The following is a 24245-nucleotide window of genomic DNA, read 5'->3' as shown; positions in this document are numbered from 1 at the left end:
GGCAACTTCACTTCAGTATTATTTTTGGAGTCACAATGTTCCCAAGCATTCTCACCACAGCGACTTTATTCATGGAAACTTTCAAGAATCCCAGAACTTTCAAGAATTTTAGCATAAACAATCAGTTGTCCAGTAATTCATCATTGAAGAGCGTTATTTGCTATTCATTAGTCTCCAGATTAAAAAAAAAGAAAAAAGTTTGTCATCCATTTAAAGAGGAGAACCTATATCTTTAACTTAAATGATCAGCCAGACACCATGATAATGTATTGCAAATGATCAGTCAGTGAATGGTTTGTGAACAGCCTATGGACTGAAATTTGTGTTCATGTAAGCTACTTGACAAATATCTACAAATAGTTAATGTGTTCACAAAGGGTCATGATTTCTATGAACGCTTCACAAGTAAAGGCCAATATTGTTCAGATACATTGTTGCAAATACTTCAGCTAACTCTAGTTGTAAAGAAGTATCACTAAGGTGTATACTAAGTCAGATGGATAACACTCACTAGGGGATTTACTCAAAGGGACCGGAATCCTGTGAGTGGCTGAATGAATCCTGGAAGAAAAGAATTTGCTTCTGTGAAAATTGATGAAACACATTTCAAAGGTTGCTCAGCACCTTGGAGATACCTGAAATATCTCCATGTACTTCATAGTAATAAAAGTTGCTAATTTGACAGAATGATGGTGTGATTGGAAATCTGAATACTCAACACTCCACTTCTAGTGCTCCTGTCCATATGTATCAAGGTTTTGATGTTGTCCATAACATGTTACATAGAATGACTTGTCAGTTTTGAAGTAAAACATCCAGATGTAATTAGAAAATTCTAATTACTGATTTTATGTGTTCATTTGAAAAATATTTTTTCTAGAAGGGTAAATATTGAGCAAATAATGCTATATTTAGAAATAAACTGGTAACATGAACCATTAATGAAAGATAAATTGTATGAAGGGAAATGACACATGTTTATAGTTTTGGCAGGATTTAAAACAGGGCATGTCTCCTTATATACAGCAACTGTTTTAACAGCTGCTTTTTTTTCCTCCTCCCCTAAATTATTTCAGGTTTTTGAGTCATGATGCAAGAATCTGGGATTGAGACAAAAAGTAACGGTTCAGCTATTCAGAATGGAGCAAGCAGTGGCAACCATTTACTAGAGTGCAGTCTACGGGAAGTGAGATCCAACGGTGAGACACCTTCAGTTGAAATTGGGGCTGCAGATTTAGCACATCTTCAGCAACAGCAGGTACTGTACAATATATTTACAACTTCACTTCCTAAAGAAAAAAAAAAGTAGTTAGCTCTTAAAACCTTTGATATTTGCCAGTCAAATAAATGCTTAGGAGGCCTCCATACAAATGTATGAGATATACCCTGTAATATTTAGATAACAGCAATCATGATGTAAAGGGAAATTTATACTTTTCTTCTCTTTCCAATGAGTGCCCTTTCCCATGCACTCGTTGGAAAGATCCAAAGATCAGTCTGTTTCTGTGGTCTAAATGTGTAGAGCCTGGTGGCTGTGACTGGGTGAACCACTATATACTAGTTTCCAAAATATGTCACTGGTTGGAAGAGTCACTAATTCTGAGTTTTTTGTTTTTGCAACAAATTTTAATATAACCTAGCATCCTCTATCAACAGAGTCTTTTCTGTTAGCTAAACGGTTTGTCGAGGTACCTACTGCAATGAAACTAAAAAATTAAATAAAATGAAATCACCCCATCAGTCCTGTTTTTACTACAGAATCATCAGGAGCAAAATTATGGATTAATATGTCCCCTATGTACTTTAATTATTACATTTTAGACAGACGCGATTGAGTTCATCAGTGTTATTGTTAGTAGATTAGCCATATAACATGTTGTCTTTTTTTTTTTTTTTTTTTTGCTCCCTTTATACAATTTTGAAACCCTGGTTAGAGAAGGACTTATAACAAACTGCTTAGCATGTATCATCAACCCATTTTGGAAACAAAGGCTGTGCTACAGCAGTTGTGTGAATGTGTTTATGCCTAAACCGTACTAGCTGTAATGCAGTAAACATTCTTAAAACCTTTTGGTGGCTGTGCAAGTCTCTCTTAAGTGCACAGTGATCTTTTCAGCAGGTTGTGGTGGTGGTGAAGAAAAACCTGCAGTTGAAAACAAGGCAAAACCAAAGGCTTAAAAAGTAACAAGTAGCCAAGTTTGCCAGTGTAAGACAGAAAGCTGCCACAATTAAGCAGCTCAGAGAAATGTATGATACTAAATGCAATAGACTTTGGTTGTTTCAATCATTTTCATTCTACAGGTTTTTACTTGAAGTGAGAATACCATCAGTGAGAAAGTCACAGCCATGCTGAATTCATTACTGCAGTAGTCACACAAAACCACGGATAAAATTTCAATAACTGCAGGCCATAGTTGAGTAAACAGTTGCACTGAAACTTAATTCCTGTTGACTTTTCCCTCATTCTTCGCCAGGGGCACATTCTGATTTGTAGTGCAAAGACAACAGGGGTTACAGCTTTGATTAATGTAGGACAGTAGAAGAGAATTAGAACCGTAAAATACGTTAGAAGTACATTCAACACCAAGGTCTGCTCTTAAAAAGGTTTCATATCCAAATGAATTAATTACACTGCTTTGATTTGAACACTGTGGAATTTTTCAGTCCTGTTTTCACCCCCACCCCCGCCCCCTTTGTTTAGTGACACGTGAAAAAATAAATCACCCAACTATAGCATTTGGTAGACCAAAAATACAGAACTGGGATGTTTCTTCCTTATCACCAAATATTAATCTGCATTGAAGCTGTCACTCCTTAGCATTTGTCAGCGCCTATCCGTAATCAACCAGAAGGATCGCTGTTGAGTGAGGAAACATCTTAATCTTGTATGTAATGTTCTGTATCATTCAACAGCCACCCATCTGGGCAATTAAGGAGAGGGACTGATGCATTCCAAAAAGAATTCTGTGGGGTCCTCCAACCCACTCCCAAATGATGCCCAGAACAGCTGGACGTGCTTCCTCCATCATGCTTTCAGGCATCAGATCTGGGAGTTAAAGATAGAAATTGACTGGGGGAGAATTTCTTTATGGTGCGGCTTTGTAGGATTCTCATTCGTACTTACTTTTTACCCCTTGCTTGTATCTCTTTTGCCAGTACTAGAATAGCTTTTGATTAACATGCTCTCCTCCAGGTTTGCCAAGGCCTTCCTGTTCTGTGTTTTAATTCTACTGTTAATTTGTTTTGATCAGTCTCTTTTCTATTGAGTTTTCTTTTGAAAAAGTGAGCTGTTTGCTTCGTTTATAACACCTCTTTAAAAAAGAGTGCAATATCTAAAGGACTGTCACAACTAGTGTAATAATGTATCAATCATTGTGTTTTGAAAATAGTTTTAAATGCCGGAAAGAAAAATGTTTTCAGACTGCTAATGCAAGCATTTACAGATACACATACAACACAGAGCATAATGTTTAGATGTTTCTCCATATACAACATATGCTCTCAGGTCACTTGACAGAATGCGTGCTAGATAACGCTGCTTCAATACAAATGAATGGTTATTTAAATAAAACAGCTATTTCTTAAGAGCATTTCAGTCTAAGTGTTTCTTTATGCCACCTGGCATTTGTGTTTTCTGAAAAATAAGCAGACAGTAGATTGAGCTTGGCTCCTCTTTGGTTAGCTGGTTAACTGTGCAGTCCCATGATGAGCAATGGGCAAGCGAGAGATGCTGCCATGCAGTACTTTTAGATAAAGCAGTGACTTGGATTTTAGAAATTGAATTCTTTTATTAAGTTTGTGACTTTCAAGGACCAACAACATGTGAGGTTTTGAATTATGGAAACAAACCTTTCTCTTAAAAATAATGGTTGATTCAGGAAGTTCGAACAAATTTACAAATCCATTTGCTTTTGTAAATTCTTATAATAGCATAGAAAAACATCAGGTAATGCTGGTATTCATCATTTTGGAGGAATAAAGTGGATTGTGGGTACTCTTGCAATCAGGGCAGGGATGAGTCTAGTACAAGTACTATACTGTCTTTGTCACTAGTTTGATTCCACTGCAGGAGAGAGTGTAGAGGGAAACTAAATAGGTCTTAGTGCTAATATTTCTTGTAGCATGTTAAATCATCCTTTGAGTAGCAAATTTGGGGCCTAGTTCTGTAACACTTACTCAAGATGAGTAGTCCCGATTAACGTCAGTGGCAATACTTGTGGAGTGAAATACTGTCCAAAAGAGTAAAGGTGGCAGAATAAGGTCCTTTGTGGAGAGGGCAGCTGGGGAGAGATGAAGAAAGATAAAATTAGAGAGCTGTATGGTAGGCGATGAGAAGAATCAGCACCAGGAATGGACAGAAGGGGTGGTCAGAACGAACACATTCTCACAAAGTCTTTGTGCCTCCTGAGAAAGGCAGTGATCCTCCTCAGCTTCTCCTGCGTTCAGTGCGAGTTGAAGATGTTCAGCATCTTTCAGAACTGGGTCTTTTCTCAAACACTGGTTTTGTTGACTGTTTTCTGCCTGTGAGACATCAAGTAGAGCATCAAGGTAACCTGGAGCATCAGACTCCTCAAGGAGAGCTGAAATAGGCAACTCAAGCAGAGCATTGGAGCAGCCCAGAGGAACTCCCAGTTGCCTAAACAGACAATAGAGGTGAGACAGAACATTGTAATAGGCCAGAGAGGCTTAGACAGAGCAACTGAGAACTGTGGCAATATCAAGTTGCTCATACAAATCACAACCTGAAGAGTTCACCAAGAACATCTAATGACCGAGGGGCCTTTGAGAGTCACGCTGCCTCAAGGGAGCTGTAATAGAACAGCTCTTGCCTACCAAAAGTAATGAATAAAGACTTGTAACTGCAGATTTTTGTTTTAGTGTGAATGGGTGCAGCTCCGGTTACTTCAATGGAGTTTCTCAGATTTACCCCAATAGGCAATATGGCCCATTGATTCTGAAGAACCATATAACATTGTGTCATTTGTTGTGACTTTTTACTGTACATTAAAGTGTTGTTCGTTTATTAATGGAAAGATAAAAAATATGAATGGAATGAAAAGGACGGGACATAAAGGTGAATTCCAGCATATGACAGCAAGACCTGAAGTGCTCTGTTGCATATGGCAGAAACGCAAACCTCTCTACATCCATAGAAGGTTCCAGTTTGATACCAAGTACTGCCCCAAGAGTCTAAAGCTCCGTATCTTTTGTCTAATCCAAAATCCTTTTGAACTTTTAGGAGGTATGACTTTAATAGTAATTTGTTGACAGATTAGCTGCAGAGATTGCAAAGAGTTTATTTTGCAAAACTGGCAGACTCATATCAGTGTTCTCTTAAGGAAAAAAAACACACATTGCTGTTTTGCAATTGCTTGCATTTATTGACAACCAGTGCTGAGCAGGCAGAATTGGAATGTTTGTATAATATAAACCTATAGCTTGCCTGATGCAGTGTAGTGTACTTTTAGGTAGTGCATAGATTACTTGATAAAAAGGGTTACAAGGTGACTGCTTTTATGTCAAAGTAGAATAGCAATATAAATGCAAGTGGTACACAGAGAAACAAGAAGGAAGTTTATATAGAGAATTGCACTTTATGTAAGAAAGTTTCTTTTCATCACTTTGTCTTTGAACTGGACTGGACTGTAATTCTCAAGTGTCACTTAAGTTTCTGAAGAGTTTTTAGCTAAATAGTATGTTTAACCTGTGTCTACAAAAATAAGGTAAGCAGTTTTTTATTGAGCAGAATTGGATAAAATGTTGTTTAATTTTCCATTCATATTTCCTACTTTTACACCTTTACTTACCTTTGAACAAATGCATCTGATAAATTGGCAGACAAATAGAACCCTATTCATGTACAAAACATTCACATAAGATATTTTGGGCCAAATACTGATAGCTTACACACAATGAGTAGCTCTGTACTCCATAAGTAGGCTAAGTGACTTTAATGGGACTGTTCATGTAGCAAGGTGCTACAATGGTAGGGTATCACAATTTGGCCCTTTGGCGGTATTGAGATTTAAGTCTCACACTGAGGAAAACAAGTGTCATAAGGGATGTATGGTTTCACCAAACTCTTCCATATCAAAAGAAAGAGGAAAATGTGTGGTAAAGTGGTTATTATGTAGATTATTCAGAGACTGCTTTAATTTGGTAAATTAGGAATTTCAAGAGATTATTGTACTCAATAGACTTTCAGGTCAGAAGGGACCATCATGATCATCTAGTCTGACCTCCGGCACGGTAGCCCACAGAACCTCACCTTTCCACTACTGTAATAAACCCCTAACCTCTGGCCGAGTTACTGAAATCCTCAAATCATGGTTTAAAGACTTCAAGTGATAGAGAATTCACCATTTGCGTTAGTTTAAACCTGAAAGTGACCCGTGCCCCATGCTGCAGTGGAAGGCAACAAAAACCCAGAGTCTCTGCCAATCTGATCTGGGGGAAAATTCCTTCCCAACCCCCAATATGGCGATTGGTTAGACCCTGAGCATGTCGGCAGAGTAGAAGTCATTCGGTATATATCAGAGTACAAATGAATTGAATGCTGTCACATTATTTAGCAACAAATTTACTAACGGTTTCATCTTTTAAAAAACATGAAAGGAGGTTATAAATTGCATCAGAAATTTTATGGTCCCACTGATCATGAAGTGGACTTATCTCTTTAGAACAAAACTACTAAAGTAGATCTTTGATAAAAGTCTTTGTTCCATATTGACACAACTGGGTTAGACTAAACTTGTTTGTTAGGCTTTAAGGTAAAACACATTTTGAGTCACTTTTGTTGGGAAGATATGGGGTGTAATTATTAAACTGCTGTTGTCATTGAAAGAGCCATTTAAGAGTATAGATTAAGCTACTTACAAGGCATCAGGATTGTGTCTGGTTTTGCATTGTACTACACTGGTAGTTCACGATTACAATAACCTCATGAAAGATCCATCTCATTGTAGATTCTTTTTCAGCAGGGGGAATAAAAGGCAGACTTTCCATACATTGTAACTTAGTGTTTTTATCACTCAGGCCTTTTCCCCCAAGTTCTCCGATCTCCCAGCGTTGACTGGAAGGTGACACGATGTCTTTTTAGTCATTCAAATCTAATAACTTTTAATCTGAAGGTTAAGTAGTGAGATATAAACTAAGAGATGATAATATCAATTTTATGTTCACTGAAGGGCACAATATACCGCTTTCTAGTAGAGGGAAAATTGTGCGTAAAATGTCTTTTGCTTTTTAACAGAAAAGCTCTGGCTCTGCGAGCTCAGAGATGAAGCAGCGCTGGCAAAATTAAACAAGTTTTAACCTAGAATGGCTACCTTGCCAGGATTTTTGAACCAATGATTTTTTTAATAATACAATTTTTAGCTCTCTTGTCAATGAACCATGCTGAGAACATTCGTGCAACATTCTTATCATCTCTGCTACTAATGTCTTTTGTTATAACCCCTTATTGACATCAACAAGACTTAAATTATCTCTTACTGCTGAAGAAGGGTGTGGGGAAACTGCTGCTTGGTTCCACTTGCTGAGCTGTTTTTAGTTTAATTTTGATTTCTTTCTAAAATCATTGATAAATAACCACATGAGGCTATGGGGCCTCCATATTTGCGTGCACTGTGTGTGTGTGTGTGTGTGTGTCTGAACTGCGTCATTGGGCATCTAACCATCTGAATTATGTGCACATCTAAATTTAGAAGCACTCTTTGGAAGTCTGCTCCTGTAGGGTTTTATGGTATAACTTTTTACTTGTGAATTAAAACGAACCAACCCAGTAGTAAGTTAGGTTTACGTTGACTCTTCAAAGAAATATGATTTTTGAAATGTGTTGTTTTTGGTTTTTAACCTAGTAGATTGGTATGAAAAGTCCCCAGTGAAACGACAGGACCATGCTGTTTTTATAGACTCGCACTCTGCTCTTGTAAAATATACATGCCTCTATTTGCTCATGCTTACTCATCAAAGCAAAAAAAGTTATATATTCACCAGTTAGCCATGTTAGGGGAAAATAAACAAAGGGACATTTTAAAGCTACTATCTAAAGTGAGTATTTATCTGCACTGATAGAGAAATTCAGTGGATATAGGATATAAATTAAAAGTGTGTTTCAAACGATTGATGTTATTAAAACCATTGTAGAGAGGTTCTATGTACTTATGGGTCGTATAATAAATGATGCAACCAAACTTTTGGTCAGTCATAGGGCAGACATAAAAAGGCATTATTCCTAATAAGGTATAATGTGATCTTGAACTCGCATAGAACTTTTCTTCATTATGGCCTAGGTACAGCAAGGCTCTTAAACATGTGCCTAAAGTAAAGTGCATGAATAGTCATGTTAAGATCAATGGGACTGCTCATGCGTTTAAAGTTAGGGATGTGCTTAAGGATCTTGCTGAACTGGGGCTTATGTGATTTCAGACCAACAAGAGTATGTGTTGAGTGTTGAAATACTTTAAAATAAATTTCACTGCTTGGAAATAGAATATATTTTAAAATATATTGTTAATGTGAAAGAGCAGGCTGTATATGGGACTCCATTATCATTTTTGGAGGTAGGATAATGTTGCATTGATTTTACAGATTTCATCCTACCAATCAGCCTTTGCTTCACAGAGGTCATGTCTTACAAACATGATTTTGGTCCCACTTACACTACTTTTATACCAGTGTAACTCTATTGACTTCAACAGAGTTAGGGCTGATTTACACCTATGTAAATGAGACCAGAATGAAGTTCTGTGATTTTCTCTTTTTGTGGGCCTGTATTGTGTTCTTTCTCCTTTGGAGCTCCATTGCATCACAGCAAGTGAAAAGGAACTCAGCACTAGTTGAACGGAATGTTTGCACAACGACAAGTTACACTGTAAATAGTGAAGCTCTCGCATATGGTATGTTTCATGGTTTTTTTATTTAAATTTGATTCACCGTTTCTAACTTTCATGCAGAGCATCTCAAGTAAACAGAATTATTATTCTAAGTTAAATGTTGTCTGTTTTTTAAAAGTCAGTTAAGAGTGCAATAAAACAATTTAAATTTTTACAATATTGCAAATGTAATATGAGTATTGTCAGCTGTGTTGCTATTTTCTGAGTTTTGTTAGCCACCATGACTGTTTTTAAAACAAAATTCATTTAGAACTTATTTTAAATTGAATGAGTATTTTATTTTTTTCTGTATGAAATCTATATATTTCTAAAGTAAGTGTAAAATCACAGACATTTCTGAAGCCGAGGGTAAGTGTCATCTTTATTTCAGGTTCAGCTTTTCAATTTATTCTTCATTCTATTTCTTGTTTTTCTCTTCAAGGGTTATTTGGTAGTAAAAATAATGCTTTGTAAATACAGGGCTAGTAGTGCTAGATAAAGTTAGGCCATTTCAGATGTGGCTAGGAACTGCACAGATTCAGCATAATAGCTCTGCCAAAACATTTCAGATTAAAATTCTAAGGGCTTGTCTACCTGAACACTTAATTCATGGTAAACTGGAGTGTTAATCTACCCCCAGTTAGCCTGCTGCATGCTAAGTGTCTATGCAGACCCTGCTGCCACGCAGTAAAAGTTCCCTAGCGCAGTTTAATCTACTCCCATTTCAAAGCACACTATTGAACTTAGAGTGCTCAGCAGCAGGGTTCCCACAGGCACTGAGCATGAGACAGGGAAATGCAAGGTAGATTTATGCACCAGCTTGCCACAAACTAAGGGTACGTCTATACTTACCTGCTGGTTCGGCGGCAAGCAATCGATCTTCTGGGATTGATTTATCGCGTCTTGTCTAGACGCGATAAATCGATCCCGGAAGTGCTCGCCGTCGACGCCGGTAATCCTGCTCCGCAAGAGGAGTACACGGAATCGACGGGGGAGCCTGCCTGCCGTGGGTGGACCCGCGGTAAGTACCTTTAAGTTCGAACTAAGACACTTCGACTTCAGCTACGTTATTCACGTAGCTGAAGTTGCGTATCTGAGTTCGAACTGGGGGCTTAATGTGAACCAGCCCTAAGGCTACATCTATACCTGGAGCTAGGGGTGTGTTTCCAGCTCAAGTAGATGTGCTTGTGTTAACTCTGGTTGAGCTAGCACACTGAAAATAGAAGTGTGGCCTTGATAGCAATGACAGTGGCAAGCAGCAGCAAGGACTAGCTTCCTCAAGTCCAAACCTGTCCAGACCCTATGGGTACATATTTGGAGTAGCTAGCCCTCGCCACTGCATGTGCTACCCCAGCGACAATACTATTTTTAGCGTGCTAGCTGAATTAGAGTTAGTGCGAGTATGTCTACCCGAGCAGGGAATCACACCCTGTAGGCACAGCTGAAGATCACATCTACACTACAAACTTTGGTCAACACAAGTTACGTGGTCATAAAACCGCTGTAGTTAGTATATTGCTTGTGTGCACGCATACTTGGCGTCTTCTGTTGATGGTGCACCTACTCACTGGGAGTGCTTTTATCGAGGCGCAGTGCATCACGGGTAGGTATCCCAGTGTGCAACCCGCCACCATCTAGCACATTTGTTTTTTGTGAAGTTTTGGCAATACATGGTGGGACCAAAATGAGTTGCACAGGGGTGCCCGAGAGCAAAGGTTCAAATTCCCACCGTGCAACTGTCTCCATCCCATAATGTTATCCGTAGTCCAGAATTTTCACACCTGTTTTCAAAAACCTATGTGCGCCTCCTCGCTGTCCGCTATCTGGCAGAAGCATGGAGCCTTCAAAACTCTGCACTGTTGTCATAAGTGTTCCAAGCACAGGGTGCACGAACATGCAGTATTTGCATGCAAGAAGAACCGACTCAACAGGGAACATGACAGTTTCTTGGAGGACAAATTGCTGTGGGACATAGTGAGAACCAATTCAAAGTTGTTGGTGGGGTTCACGGAGCAGCTATAGATGGTTGAGTGCTGCTGCTGGGCCTGAGAAACGAGCACTGACTGTTGGGATTGCGTCAAAATAAAGGTTTATAAAGGTTTGGGATGATGAGCAGTGGCTGCACAACTTTTAGAGGTGCAAGGCTACGTTCCTGGATCTATGTGCCGAGCTCAGCTCACGCCAGCCCTCCAGCACAGGGACACCAGAATGAGAGCTGTGCTGTCAGTGGAGAAGCGAGTGGCAATCGCTCCTTGGAAACGTGCAATGCCAGATAGCTATTGCTCAGTGGGAAATCATTTTGGAGTTGAAAAATCCACTGTGGGGGGGTCGTTGTCATGCAAGTGTGCAAGCCTGTTAATCACCCTCTGCTATGCAGGTCTCTGACTCTCGGCAATGTGCAGGACATAGTGGATGGTTTTGTAGCAATGGAGTTCGTCAGCTGTGGTGGAGCATTACATGGCACACATATCCCTATTTTGGCATCAAACCATTTTGCCACAGAGTACATCGAGAGAAAGGGCTACTTTTCTATGGGTATGCAAGCGTGGGTGGATCACTGGGGACACTTCACTGACATCAGTGCTCGCTACTTAGGGAAGGTGCAAGATGCTCGTATTTTTAAGAATATAGGACTTTTCAGAAAGCTACGAGCAAGGACTTTCTTTCCTGACTGATGGATTACCATTGGGAATGTTGTAATGACTGCAGTGATGTGGGGACCCGGGGACCCAGCCTGCCTCTTGCTCTCCTGGCTCATGAGGTCATACACTGGCCACTCTTGACTGCACTGAGGAAAGATTCAGTTACTGACTCCGCATATGCAGAATGACAGTTGAATGTGTTTTTGGTAAACTGAAGGGACGTTGGCGGTGTTTACTCACAAGATTGGATCTCAATGAGAATAATAGCCCAATGGTTATCGCTGCCTGCTGTGTCCTGCATAATATCTGTGAAGGAAAGGGGGAAAAGCTGCTGCCAGGGGGAAGGGGGAAGTTGGAGTGTGCTGAGTTTGAACAGCCAGACACAAGGGCTAATAGAAGAGCTCAACACAGAGCTATGTGGCTCAGGGAAGGCTTTGAAGGAGCAGTGAGCCACAGTAATGCTTTGTGGTGTACTGAGCTCTATTTGGCCCTGCTGTTTTGGGGCATGTCGGGAATTGTGTTGTGCTTGTTGTATATGTGTGAATATAACACCGTCAGTGCACCTATTAATTTGTGCAGTGCTTGCTGTACATTTATGATTCTTACACTGTGTTTGTTAGTGATCCTATGAGTTGTGTCACACCATACAGGTGTGACACAACATGTAGTTGGTTGCTTTCAGAACTTCTAGGTAGTCTGCAGCATACGTTGTGAACTAATGATTAATTTATGTTCCAAATAATAGAATTTTATTCTGTAACAAAATCAAGGAAAAGAAAAGTCTGTGCAATTTTAAAGCAAATATATGAAAAACTTAACAAAATAATACAACAGAATTTATGAAGGCGAAAGATCATTCGTGTCCATTTTAGTTACACGTACAACAACTGTGGCTTTCAGAGGTCAGTGCATGTAAAACTGTGGTTGTTTTTAATGTCCCCCAGGGGGGAGTGGTAGGGGTAGGGGAGTGGCCCCTGATGCGACTTGGAATATTGAGGGGGGTTATTCAGGGAGGTGCTGCAGTGGAGCTCTCCATGGACTGCAGAGGGAGGCGAGCCCAGGATTGTTGAACTTGTAGGCCCACAAGAGTGTGCAGCATCTGTGTTTGCTGCCAGAAAAGTCCCATTATGTTCTGGTGCATCCCCCTCTCCTTTTCCTGCTTGGACTCTTGGGCCTTTCTCCTCTCCACTCTTCCTTTCTCCAGGCTGTCTGCAATGTTCATCTTCCAGGCCCCGTGCTCACGGTCTGATGCAGCACTAGCTTGCAGGATCTCACTGAACACGTCATCCCAAGTTCTTGTCTTTCTCCTCCTTATCTGGCTGAGGCATTCCACGAGTGAGGAGGGAACCCCTCAAGGCTGCAGTGGCAGCTGCTGTAGATAAAGCACATGGAAGTACCATTAATTATCAGTATAGCCACAACAGAAAGCGAAAGTTAAGATTCAGAACTCCCTTCCCTGGCTCCCCTAACATTTTAAACAAGACATGCTCATTGACACATCTGCTTGAGAGTGTTTGTGCATGGCAAGCCCTGGTGAGTGGGACCCACCAGGGAGTAAGGGAAGCGAGGAGGGAATTGCTCAGTTGTGTGAAACTATGGGCATACTACTGGCAATGTTTTCCATGAGTGGTGGTGACTTTAGCTGATGTCTCACTCCTGAGGGTAACAAAGGCAGAGAGAGCACATCTGCTGTTGCTGTTCTGAAGCCGCCCGGGCCCCTATGTTGCTAGCCTGTGTACTGAAGTGGTGCCTGCCACTCTTATCTCTTATCTCTGACTGGTATGGGAAATTATCCTACTGTGGAGGAAGAAATAAGGCTCCAATCCCTAGGAACCTTCAGGAGAAGATTGCAGAGTCCCTCTATGAAAGTTTCATCGAGATCTCTTGAGAGGATTCACAGGACATCCCTGTGTACATAAACTGCTCCCCCTTGCCGAACTCCACAGTGCAGTGAAATGCAGATAACAACTCTACTTACTTTGTTGTACCATTATCTCTTCTAGTACAAGTAAATTAATGAAAAGTCGATTATTGGGTCCTGTTAGTTGCAGGTGCCCTCACTGTAATTTGAAATAAATTTACACACTTGCCTGAGGATCCTTGCCCTACATCGGGCTCATCTGTTCTTGAGTGCCAGGGCTGACTGACTGGACTGTGATGGAGTCTCAAATAGGTCCTGGCTCACAGCATAGCTGGACCTCCCCGGTTGCATGTCTCCCATCTCTGGTTCTTCCTCTTCCATTTCCTCCTCATCCTCACTGTTCAGGATGTGACAGGCCAGGGGCCTGTCGCTCGGGCATTTTGGAGGAATCGACAGTGGTCTGTGGGGAACTGATGGGGTCTTCCCCAAATACAGCTTGCAGTTCTTTGTAACAGCAGCATGTCTGCAGTGTGGCACCAGATCGATGGTTGGCCTCCCTGGCTTTCTGGTAGGCCTGCTGCAGTTCCTCTGCTTTCACGTGGCACTGCTGGTGGTCCCCGTTGTACTCCTACTCCTGCATCATCCGTGCAGTCTGCTCAGAGAGGTCCACATTCCTACGCCTGGTCTGTACCTGTGCTTGCCCAGCTTCTTCTCTCCACAGGCCCAGGAAATCCAGTATCTCCTGTCTGCTCCAAGCTGGAGTGCATCTGGAACATGTAGCCGGCATGGTCAGCTGGATAGTTGCACACAACAATGGAGAGCTGCTAGGTGCGCTCTCCAAGCTGGGCAGTCAGGAAAAGGTATTTTAAAAATCCATGGGGTTCTAAAGGAAAGGAGGGCCTGGTCTAGTGAACCCGGCAGCGGAGTTCATAATTGTGAAGAGAGCGGGCAGTGTCAGGCATTGTTGGACAGCTGCTCGAGGACTGTTAGGATCAAGATAGGTAATGCGGTGTCTACCCTTACACTGCATCGACCTCAGTACATTGACCATGGCTCAATGCCGCTTGGGAGGTGGTGTTACTATGTTGGTGTCACAGGGCGCTTACATCAGTGGGTGACACATGTAAGAGTAGACTTGTGCATAACTAGGTTGGTGCAAGGCGGCTTCCATTGAGCTAACTTTGTAGTGTAAACCAGGCCTTAGTGTTCATGTAGACAAGCCCTAAGACAGACTTAGGAAAGCGATGTAGGAAATGGTTATGATTTCAGGTAGCTTGGCATAATATGGATTATTATTTGAGAAACATAGAGATTCAGGGTGGCAATCTTTAAGTAAAACAATGTCACTGGACCAGCTGATACACAGATGTCAGATGCAAGGGCATGGAAAGGACATTTTTGCCTTCTAATAGAGTATTGAAATAAGCACAAATGCCTCTAACTTTGAATGAACAGTTTAGCTCAAGCCTCTAAGTTTAACTGTGGGACCAATGCACTTACTAGGTCTACTTACCTTTTAAGAAAGAAAATGAAGAAAGAAAATGATGCATTTTATACCAACCAGCATCATTATTTGATGGGGATAACGCAAATGGTTTAGATTTAGAGATGCAGAGTAAGGTCACATTTTGCCTCCAGAATCTGAAGTAATGAGGATTTTATTTCAGATAACATCTTTGGGGTTGATACTTAAAAAACACAACTTTTACTGGTGTTACGCCGATTTACCAGGGGTCATTTATAGAAACGTGTGTGTGTGTGTGTCATATATATATATACACGTCTATAGGTTAGGGTTTGGCTTTTTTTTTTTTTTATGTAGTGGGACTTGCCAGAGTTCAGGTGGGATTTTAGTCTCCACTAAATTGTACCTGGAGATTAAATGCAGGCAGGTGGGGAAAAATAACTGCATATTTTTTGTGCCCAAATCAGAGGACCACAAATTAAAGAAATGTAAATGATCAAGTACCTACAGTAAATTTTCCTACAAAAATTTGTTTGTATTACATCACTGATACAGGAAAAATCAAGGGCAACTAGAACTGCAACACCGTTAAAAGGGCAGCTCTTTAGCTGGGCTACTCGCTACCAGACAGCCAATGATTTGGTTTGTTAAGACTGTGGATGTCATGCAATCCTCTCTACTCATGTCTGCTTTCTTGTGAACTGGGTGCCTTTCAAAATTCTTGTTGGCTGCTCACAAGAGTGGTGTAGACAGAAGAGCAGCATTGGATCTGTGCTTACATCCTGCATCATCCTTCATCAGCAACAAACCCCGAGCTTTGGGTTTCTAATTGCTTGCTCACTCAGAGAAGGAGGTAGGGCATTTTTGTTTTTTAAACTAAGCATTTATTTCATATTTTCAGTTCTACATAACGCAGTAATTGAGTGGGGAAAACATGTCAAATTAGATCTAAAGTTAAAGTGGTTCATATTATGGAGCATTGGTACCCAACATTTTACACTGAAGACAAAAATAAAATTATAGAGGTAAATTTTCCCATGTTCCTAGGGCCAACATGAAACCCATGCACCACTTAAACCCTAAAAATACAGCTTATGGGAGGCTAGAACATGGAATAGAAGTCTTTTGCTGGCATAGGGGTTAGTTTCACCCATAATGAAACCAAATCTAATGACCACCAGCCCATGGAAAATCTCAGTTTCTGCAAGAATTGCTGTAGAATGTCTTCTACTTTACATTATACTGCATTATGTGCCCACTTGCCTAACATGTTAATGACTACCTGCCAACCCATCCTCCTGCATAAAACTCCGTGAAAGAAAAGTGGGAGGGAAGGGTGTTCTGGCTTTTCTTTTGGAAGCCTAGATAGAAAAGAATGTTTAGGATAAAAGGGTGAACAATCTAGTTAAGGTGCTGATCCTTTTGTGGCAGTTCATTAATAAGATTTGCTCGGATTGGGCTGTTGGGTTTTCATGGGTACTGGAAGTTTCGTCTGACATCTTGCCTACCTTGGAGTGACAGAATATGGACTAGATGCTGAGGTAGTATGCATTAAACACATACATATGCAGTGTTGTTAAAGCTGTGTCAGTCCCAGCATATTAGAGACGCAAGGTGAGTGAGATATCTTTTATTGGACCAACTTCTGTTGAGCTTACACAGAGCTTACATGGACCTGAAGAAGAGCTCTTCTCTTGAAAGCTTCTCTCTCTCACACCAATAGAAGTTGGTCCAATAAAAGATATTATCTCCCTCACCTTGTCTCTCTGTAAACATATGGAATTTTTAAAAATTACATTAAAAGGAAATTAAGTTTGCAAAATCAAGAACTCGGAAGTTAGAAAATGCCAGTTATAAGCCACTGAACACAGGGTCTTAGAATGGAAAGTGTTAGGTAACCTGGATGAGAGGCATTGCTACCAGCTCTGCCTATAACCAGTTGTATATGTATGTAGCCCAAAACTGATAGGTGGGTTAGTTTGTACATTGAGATCAGTCTCTGCACTTCTGTGCATCATTCAGGAGCTAAGATTTTGATAGTGTTGCCGCTCTGGATTTGGGAGAGCCGATAGATATTTCAGCATTAGGAGACATTTTAAAAACACTTATAAAAGGCAAAAAGGAAGAGGTTTTATTTCCAAAATGTTTTTATAATGGAAAATATTTAGGTGGCACTTGGCTTTATAAATGTCTGTGTAACTGTTGCTCATGCCTGGGGAGCCTTAAGTGACACAAAGCAGGTGCAGAGAAGAGATTTTGTTTTTGTTTTTATTGAGATTTGGTTTATGCCAGAATCCACAGTCCACTTCCCTGGGTATGGAGACTCACCAGCAGTGGGACCCAGCATGGTTCTGTTGGGTGAGGGAACTGATTGGGGAAGTCAATGTGATAGGTGTATGCTCCCCGTGCAGTGCTTAGCTATGTGGAGTCCCTCTTTACTCACCGAGCAGGCAGGGCAGAGCCAATGGGGCAGTTGTGTGGATCTTCCCATCCTCTCGGGAAATAGAGCATCGTAAAGATTAATACAGCCTTCTCCAGCCAGTAGACTTTGGCATCAATCCTTTACAGAGAACCGCCTGGGGAAACCCCACTGTCTGCCCAAAGCTCCACTGAAGTCAATGGGGTTCTGCACAGCTACGTTAGTCCACTCACATGGTTCTCTTCGCATGATGAAAGCCATGGCTTAAAGTGACTTGTATAAGGTCGCAGAGAGTAAATTGTAGAGCCATAAATAGAACTCAGGAATTCTGAGTCCTGCTCCTAGTCCCCTGTTCTGACTACTGGCGCTCACCCCTCCTGAGCAAGAGCTCCGCTTTCTTTTGCAAATTTGAGAAGTGTATAAATATCTCTCTTCACCATTGTCCTTTTTGTGAATTCACCCCATGAACACTGAAAAAGAACAGAGACAGGGTTTCCGCCCCCTTGGACATCCACCCACCCCAAAGCCTTCCACTGGTGTATGTTTAAGTACCCTTATTTGTGCCAAAATTATCCAATATGACTTTTGGTAAACATGCCCGTTGTGCAGTGGAACATGGCCTGCCTCCTTTCCGCTACAGAATCAGCTTTTCAACTCACATCGTGATCCAAAACATGCCTGCTGAATAACAGCAGCTTGTTATGTGAAGGGGAAATAGTCTACTTATTCCTACTCTGATTGCTTGCATTCTGTAATACAGGTCCAAAGGAAAACTCCCTCCTTAGTCAATAAACAACAAAAAGCAGACTTCTCTTTTATAGCATTCTTGAAACAAACGTAAGGTTATAACACTAAAACAGGTTTTATTAAATCTAGGCATGAATCCATATTGAAGAAATAATCTACTGCTTTCTTTCAGTTTCTTGTCTTTTTAATTAGTGCTAGCAATGGGATTGTTAGCTTTTAAGATACGGTAAATATGGGCCTATTAATATTATTGAACATTATACTTAACAAGGTACAAGAAGTGCTGGTAGCTGTAGATATTTTATAGTCAAGTTGAAAGCAGGCCATTTTCTGTTTGACAAATTTTCCTTTATTACCATTGTGTTTAGGTACACAGAACATGAAGCCTTAAACTGTAAACTTTTTCCAGGTGTCTAGAACAGCTGTCGCTGACTGACAGGCGTAGGGAATGCATTGTATGTTTTTTCAGTATTGTGTGGCATGTTTGAACCCCTTTTCCCAACAGAAAAGTATTTGGAGTTTAAATATTTTGGACTCCTTATTTTTCTTGAGAAATGATTCACCAGGTTCTACAGATTAGGAAGGAGACCTTTTGAAGTTTTTTACTCTTGGTTCAATTCTTTTAACTTGTATAAAGACTGGATTATAAGGGTTTAGCAGTGATTAGCTCTGTTTACAGTATTTTCTTTGCTCACAGAGTAGGGTGCTCTTTTTTAGAGTATGTTTTATTTTTCAGTGTTTCTGTTGACTAGCTGTTTTTTCCCCTAATTGATTACAAGGACAGTTGCTTGGTGTGACACCTAAAAGTTATTGCTCACTAGGGCTGTGTATAGGGACTATGGTAGGAATGTAAAAGATTCATAAATCACAAGTGAAAATATGAATTTTTCCCTGAGGAAAGAGAACCTCATTTTATATTCTTGTTTGGGGAATCTTCTGTGGCTATGACTTTGAGAGAGGCCTACTGGTTACAGTAGACCATTGCTAGTGAACGTTGATAACCTAGTTAAGTGCAGAAAGCACACCATCGTAAGTCAATCCAGACACCCAAATCCAGGGGCGCTTAAGATTCTCTCTCTCCTGTCCTTATCATTTCTCATCTTTTAATTTGGGTAGGCTGGCTTTTTTCACAAAGCCCAGGGGGAGACTGAAAAACAGTTGTATTTCAAGACACTTTGTGGTCAGCTTTACACGGCTTTTTCGCTTGTCTAGTAAGGAGTGTCTCACCAACATGGAGGGACTGACTTTTTCAGTCACTTTTTTGTTTGGTAATCAAAAACAGAATAGAGAATCACATCCCTCCCATGGGGTAAGGACAGCCCACTTTAAGGAGAAATCAATCATCCCTTTGCTTGGTTGCATCCACCCATCCTGCCTTTAGGACAAATATTTCTAATCACACGAGGAAATCAAAATTGAAAGCATCAGAACCTTTGTCATTTAGATGCAGCCTACCTAGCCTAAAACATCTGAGCAAATACATACAGTAAGTGTTCACAACGGCAAAAGTAGCCCTAACTAGAGATACCAGGTGTCACATATCTATTAACCAATTGTCTAGATCTTTTTACTACAAAAGAATTAGGAGCTCTTTCTTCAAACCTTATTTGGCCCCAGGGAACACCATATGAGGATGTACTATGGAAACAACCCACTTAACCATCCCTGTTTCTTCTTAATCTGTATCAGTAGTTCCCCATTTAATCTAATACATTATTTCTTCCAGAAGCACAATGTTATCCTCAGGAGACACATCTTTCCATTGTTTTCAGTCCAGGAAGGACAGAAAAAACTGGTCTCAAAAACTGTTATCTGCTGAGTGGCTGTCTGATATCATATAGCTACCAATGTCTTTCTGCCTCTTGCCTTGCATCAAATAGTCCCTAATGCAGTGGTTTTCAACCTGTGAACAGTTGGGGGTCTACAGACTATGTTTAAGATTTCCAAATGAGTCTGGCACCTCTATTTGAAATATTTTAGGGGTCCACAAATGAAAAAAGGTTGAAAACCACTTGTCTCGTGCACAAAATGATCAGACGGGTATCTCTTATATTTTGTTGCCAACTTCAGTGGTGAGTCTTACAAGTAGGTTCAGGTCCACCTAAGCCTGTTAGAATAGAATCTCAGGCTGTATCCTGATATCAAATATTCACCATCAGTCCCCCAATGTAGAAGGGCAAGGTAAAGGCTTAATGGGACAAAAAAATTAATATTCAATTCACAAAGCTTATCCAAACCCCCTAGTAGTCCCCACTGTAACTCTGTGGTCTACAGTATTGGCCAAGTATTCTTCCACAGCAGAGACCAAACCCATAGGATACTGGTGGCATGAGATGTATCTGATCAGCACACCCATGATACTCTACCTATGTCACAAAACCTCTTCAGATTCATGTTATGTATAGGAATGGAATAGGAAATAGGATCAATTCACACAGGACGTTTTGAAACCCCTGAGGTGAAGGGTTGCTATTGTCCGTTACCACTGAACTGACTCCTTGGTGTGACTGGAAGCACCAGAGATATAGTAGCTGCAATGTCACGTAGTAGCTGAAGCAAGAGGCTACATTCAGGTTATGTCAATATATAACAATACAGTATCTGGAAACGGTGCAACATCCTGCCCCTCAAACATCAAAATCCCATTTCTGTTGATCCTTGGTGTGTGTGGCAATTCAAGTTCAGCAGGAGTTGTCAAACTGCCTTGATGGTGAAGAATCCCTTTTGTGGCTGACCCATGATGTCAGAAAGAACCAGCACCTCACCCACTCTCGTCTTGGCCTGAGGAGCGGGTTCCTGATATTGGGAACTATGTGTAACTCTCTGGCTCAACTTATACAAAGGCCACGTTTCTTACTCATCAATACTGCTGGGCAAATGGCAAACTTGCCAGCCACTTGTCTTGTAGAAGAACTGGCATAGTTGGAATAGTGCCATGCATACAGCCAGAGCTGTGGGTCTGTTTAAGCATGAGAAGTGGATGGGAACGCAGCCACGTATAACACATAATCACCCTTCACTTGGTAGCCATGGGATGACTGAAAAGTGGCATGCGCCTGTCATGTAATATCACAATATCTAAACAAAGCCACCAAGTTTTTAAGATATCTTTGGCATGCCACACTGTAATGCAAGAATGCCTTTTTTTTAGTGACACGCCAGCCCTCAACTAAGGGATCCAGCATCTTTCCTGTAGAGAAGTGATAACATTTTCAGCTATTCCCCCTCAAAATCTTTCCTCTTGTAGCCAGCATAGGAAGGGTTGGCACTGATTGACTGTGAGACCGGGGTCTTTTAAGGCCACAGTCAGGAGGGGTGAAAGAATCCGACAAGTCACGTGGGTTTTGAAATGCTGGAAACTTTGAAAAAAATATTCACGTGCATGCACCCTGCCACAGTGTAAACATCCCCCAGTATCCTCGGCAGGTCCATGTGCTCAGTGAAGTCCGAAGTGTGTTAGTGGCATCCTGTCCATGACAGCACATGGCAGGAAAGCGAGGATATCCTGCTGTCTTTCTGATATTAGCCTGCCTCCTGATTTTCTTGTGTAGTAGTTGAAGAGAGAGGTGGTAGGTGACAATCCTCCAAAAATCATCTACCCCATTTTCCTTGTGCTTCTCTGTAAGGGCCTGAATCTCCTGCCAAAAGAATCTTGTGGAGGGACTTCTATGCATCATGGCTGGAAATTGTAGGACTGCATGGAGTGTCCTTGGGCATTGTCACTGAAAGAAAGGAAGATTGAAGGCACCTAGAGGAGAGAGGTGAAAGAGGTGGCTGTTTAGCCTGCAAGCCCTTATCAGACTGCCTTTTAGAAACCTTCTCTTGACCTGTCCACTCTGTCTCCACACACCATTGATATGATTGACTGAGCCATGAAGACTAATTGGCTGCTGCTGTGTCCCTGCCTGCTGGCAAGGAATTTCGTCAGGCATATTTTCGTTTTCTGGAAGTCATAGCGGATGTCTTAACCTCACAGCCAAGACCCAGGATGCCGCCTACCTCTTTGGGCGTCAGTCTAGCCCTTTCCATAGTTTCGCCATGTGAGCCTCAATCTTCTGGTCTGTTCTTCCAGTTATATTTTTATCAGCCTGTAACAACTTGTGTGTAGTATATGAGTTGAAATGTTCAGCTGAAGACCTAGGTAGAGGGAAGTGCCAATGCAGAAATGCCTTTCAGTCCAACTCTTCTATCTCGCTATAATGTTCATTTCTCTATAGTGGTTTCTTAGAGTAAAAGTCCCACTGTAGTTAAAAGGAACTTATTGTTCCGGATATGTGCTGAAATTGGCTTTTTGTAGCATGGAACAAAAGAATATCCAAAAGTTAGCTGAGAGCTCACATACATAGCGCACTGTGGGTTTGTTTTTGTTTGTATTTACTACTTACGGCCCAATTGAATGATTTAGATGTCTAAAAGTAGGTGCTTAAATTTAGGCATAATTTAGGCCTTTAATCAGCCTAATTTGGGTATTTAGGCTCTTAAATGTGGGTGCTTAAATGCCCATTTTTGGCATCTAAGTGCTGTTTGAAGCACCTAATGTGATTTAGGTGCCTAATTTTAGACACCAAAGCTTTTAAAATTGAACTCTTAATGTCTTAAAAGTTCTGTAATCCAAATTCTGTTTTCAGTTAACCAGTGGAAATCCACTGAAGTCAGTAGAGTTATTCAGGATTCCCACTCACGTAGTTTAAGAACATAAATTGGCTTTGTATGTGAAATATTTCTGGGTCTCTAGCATACAAACGCACGGCTTGTACACTCGTTGAGAAAGGAGTTCTATGCCCAAGTACAAGCTGCTACAATTGGAACAAGCACTGCCCAGCATTATTACTCATGTGAAGAATATTTACCATTGACCTTTGTATAAAAAGTGTCCTGAGATCATTACATGTGGAAAATATTGATAAATAATTGAAGTATTAGAAAAGTGCTCTTTCTACAAATAAACTTTAGGGTAGTTACTAGTCATAGGCTGTGTTTGTCAACACCCAGCATGCAAATAAAGAGGTGGATCCAATTAACATGTAATGGGCCTGAAGGACATCTGTAGATAAGGGTTAAACAATCTATTAAAGCTGAACCCATGAACCTGTTTAAACTGGAAGAGTTGTTTGTTCCAATAAAACTTTTGTCTCTGCTGTGTACATATTTTATAGAATGTGTCTTTCATCTACAAGAAACACTTAAAGTCAGGTTTTTAATATAATGTTGGTAGCAAAGTATGAAGGACAGAGGAGGTAACAGAGAAGGCAACTTGCTAATGCAAAAGCAGTGTACTGAAAGTCACTTTTATTTCTTATTTATAATCTACATGCACACTCTGGATAATAGATGACAACGCTCATTCAGTACTTTAACTTCAAAGCAGAGAGAAGGCATGGATGACAGAGCTGGGAGCTGGAACACAAAGGTACTAACAACAAGAGGAAAAATGCCTGTTTACTGGATTGCATTTGTTAGCACGCTGTCTTCAGATATTGTTCCCCCAGGAGTAGTGAGAATATGTGCTGCACGAACAATGATTTAACATCTGAAAATGGTACTTAAAGAGTTTTCTGTCTGGTAGTAATGTGATGAAGGCTTCTGAATGGAACCTGGGGACTTCATTTCTTCTATTTATCTATATGTCTCTCTGGTTTTAGTCAGCGGTAATTGCATATTTAACCCCTTAAATAAGTTTAACCCTCTCAGCACCAACTTTCTTTTTTTTTTTTTTTTTGGTCTCACGTCTGCTTTTGTTACAGCACAGCTATGCTCCTTGAATTCCTTACCAAAAAAATCAAAAAGACAACAGAATTTTGGAGACGTTGTAGCCAGGGAAATGCAATGAGAATAATACCAAGCTCCACCTCTCTTGTGGAAGGAAAGCAGTTTGAATGTAGATAATAGCAGCAGCGTAAAGTGTTTTAATGGATTCAGTATAGCTGGGAGCCTTATAGCAGAGAGAGAGAGCTGTAATAAGGGAGGAAGTTGTAGATAGTGCTCTAAATCAACAGTATAAATTTGCTGCTTACTTCAGCAGTATAGTTCTTTGCAGCTTTCTCAATTAACACTTATTCTGGGGGGCTTGCTTAATAGCTTGTGTGAAACAAATATTAACATAAATTGCTTAATTATATCAAAACCAAGATGAAAAATTGTTTTTAGCTAAGAATACATTTGCAATAAAACATCCTCTAGTTAAAGTAAACGAGCTCTAAGGAAAGCCATAAGATTGTAGCTGAGCTACTTTTAC

At 40.7% G+C, this 24245-nt stretch overlaps 1 protein-coding gene across 15 annotated transcripts in view; it reads left to right on the top strand.

The window, feature by feature from the left end:
• The window catches only part of FOXP1 (forkhead box P1), a 508113-nt gene that overhangs the window by 292972 nt on the left and 190896 nt on the right, over positions 1-24245 (top strand). For all 15 annotated transcript variants that reach the window (XM_054033886.1, XM_054033882.1, XM_054033884.1 and 12 more), the window contains one exon: positions 1077-1258. In XM_054033886.1, the coding sequence (XP_053889861.1) occupies positions 1088-1258 (171 nt within the window). In that variant the 5' untranslated portion in view covers positions 1077-1087. The remainder of the gene's footprint in view (positions 1-1076; positions 1259-24245) is intronic.

The sequence above is a fragment of the Malaclemys terrapin genome, chromosome 7 (assembly GCF_027887155.1).
Source record: "Malaclemys terrapin pileata isolate rMalTer1 chromosome 7, rMalTer1.hap1, whole genome shotgun sequence".
Classification (NCBI taxonomy): domain Eukaryota; kingdom Metazoa; phylum Chordata; order Testudines; family Emydidae; genus Malaclemys; species Malaclemys terrapin.
The sequence above is the reverse complement of the archived record's forward strand: the minus strand, read 5'-3'. Positions and strand labels throughout refer to the sequence as shown.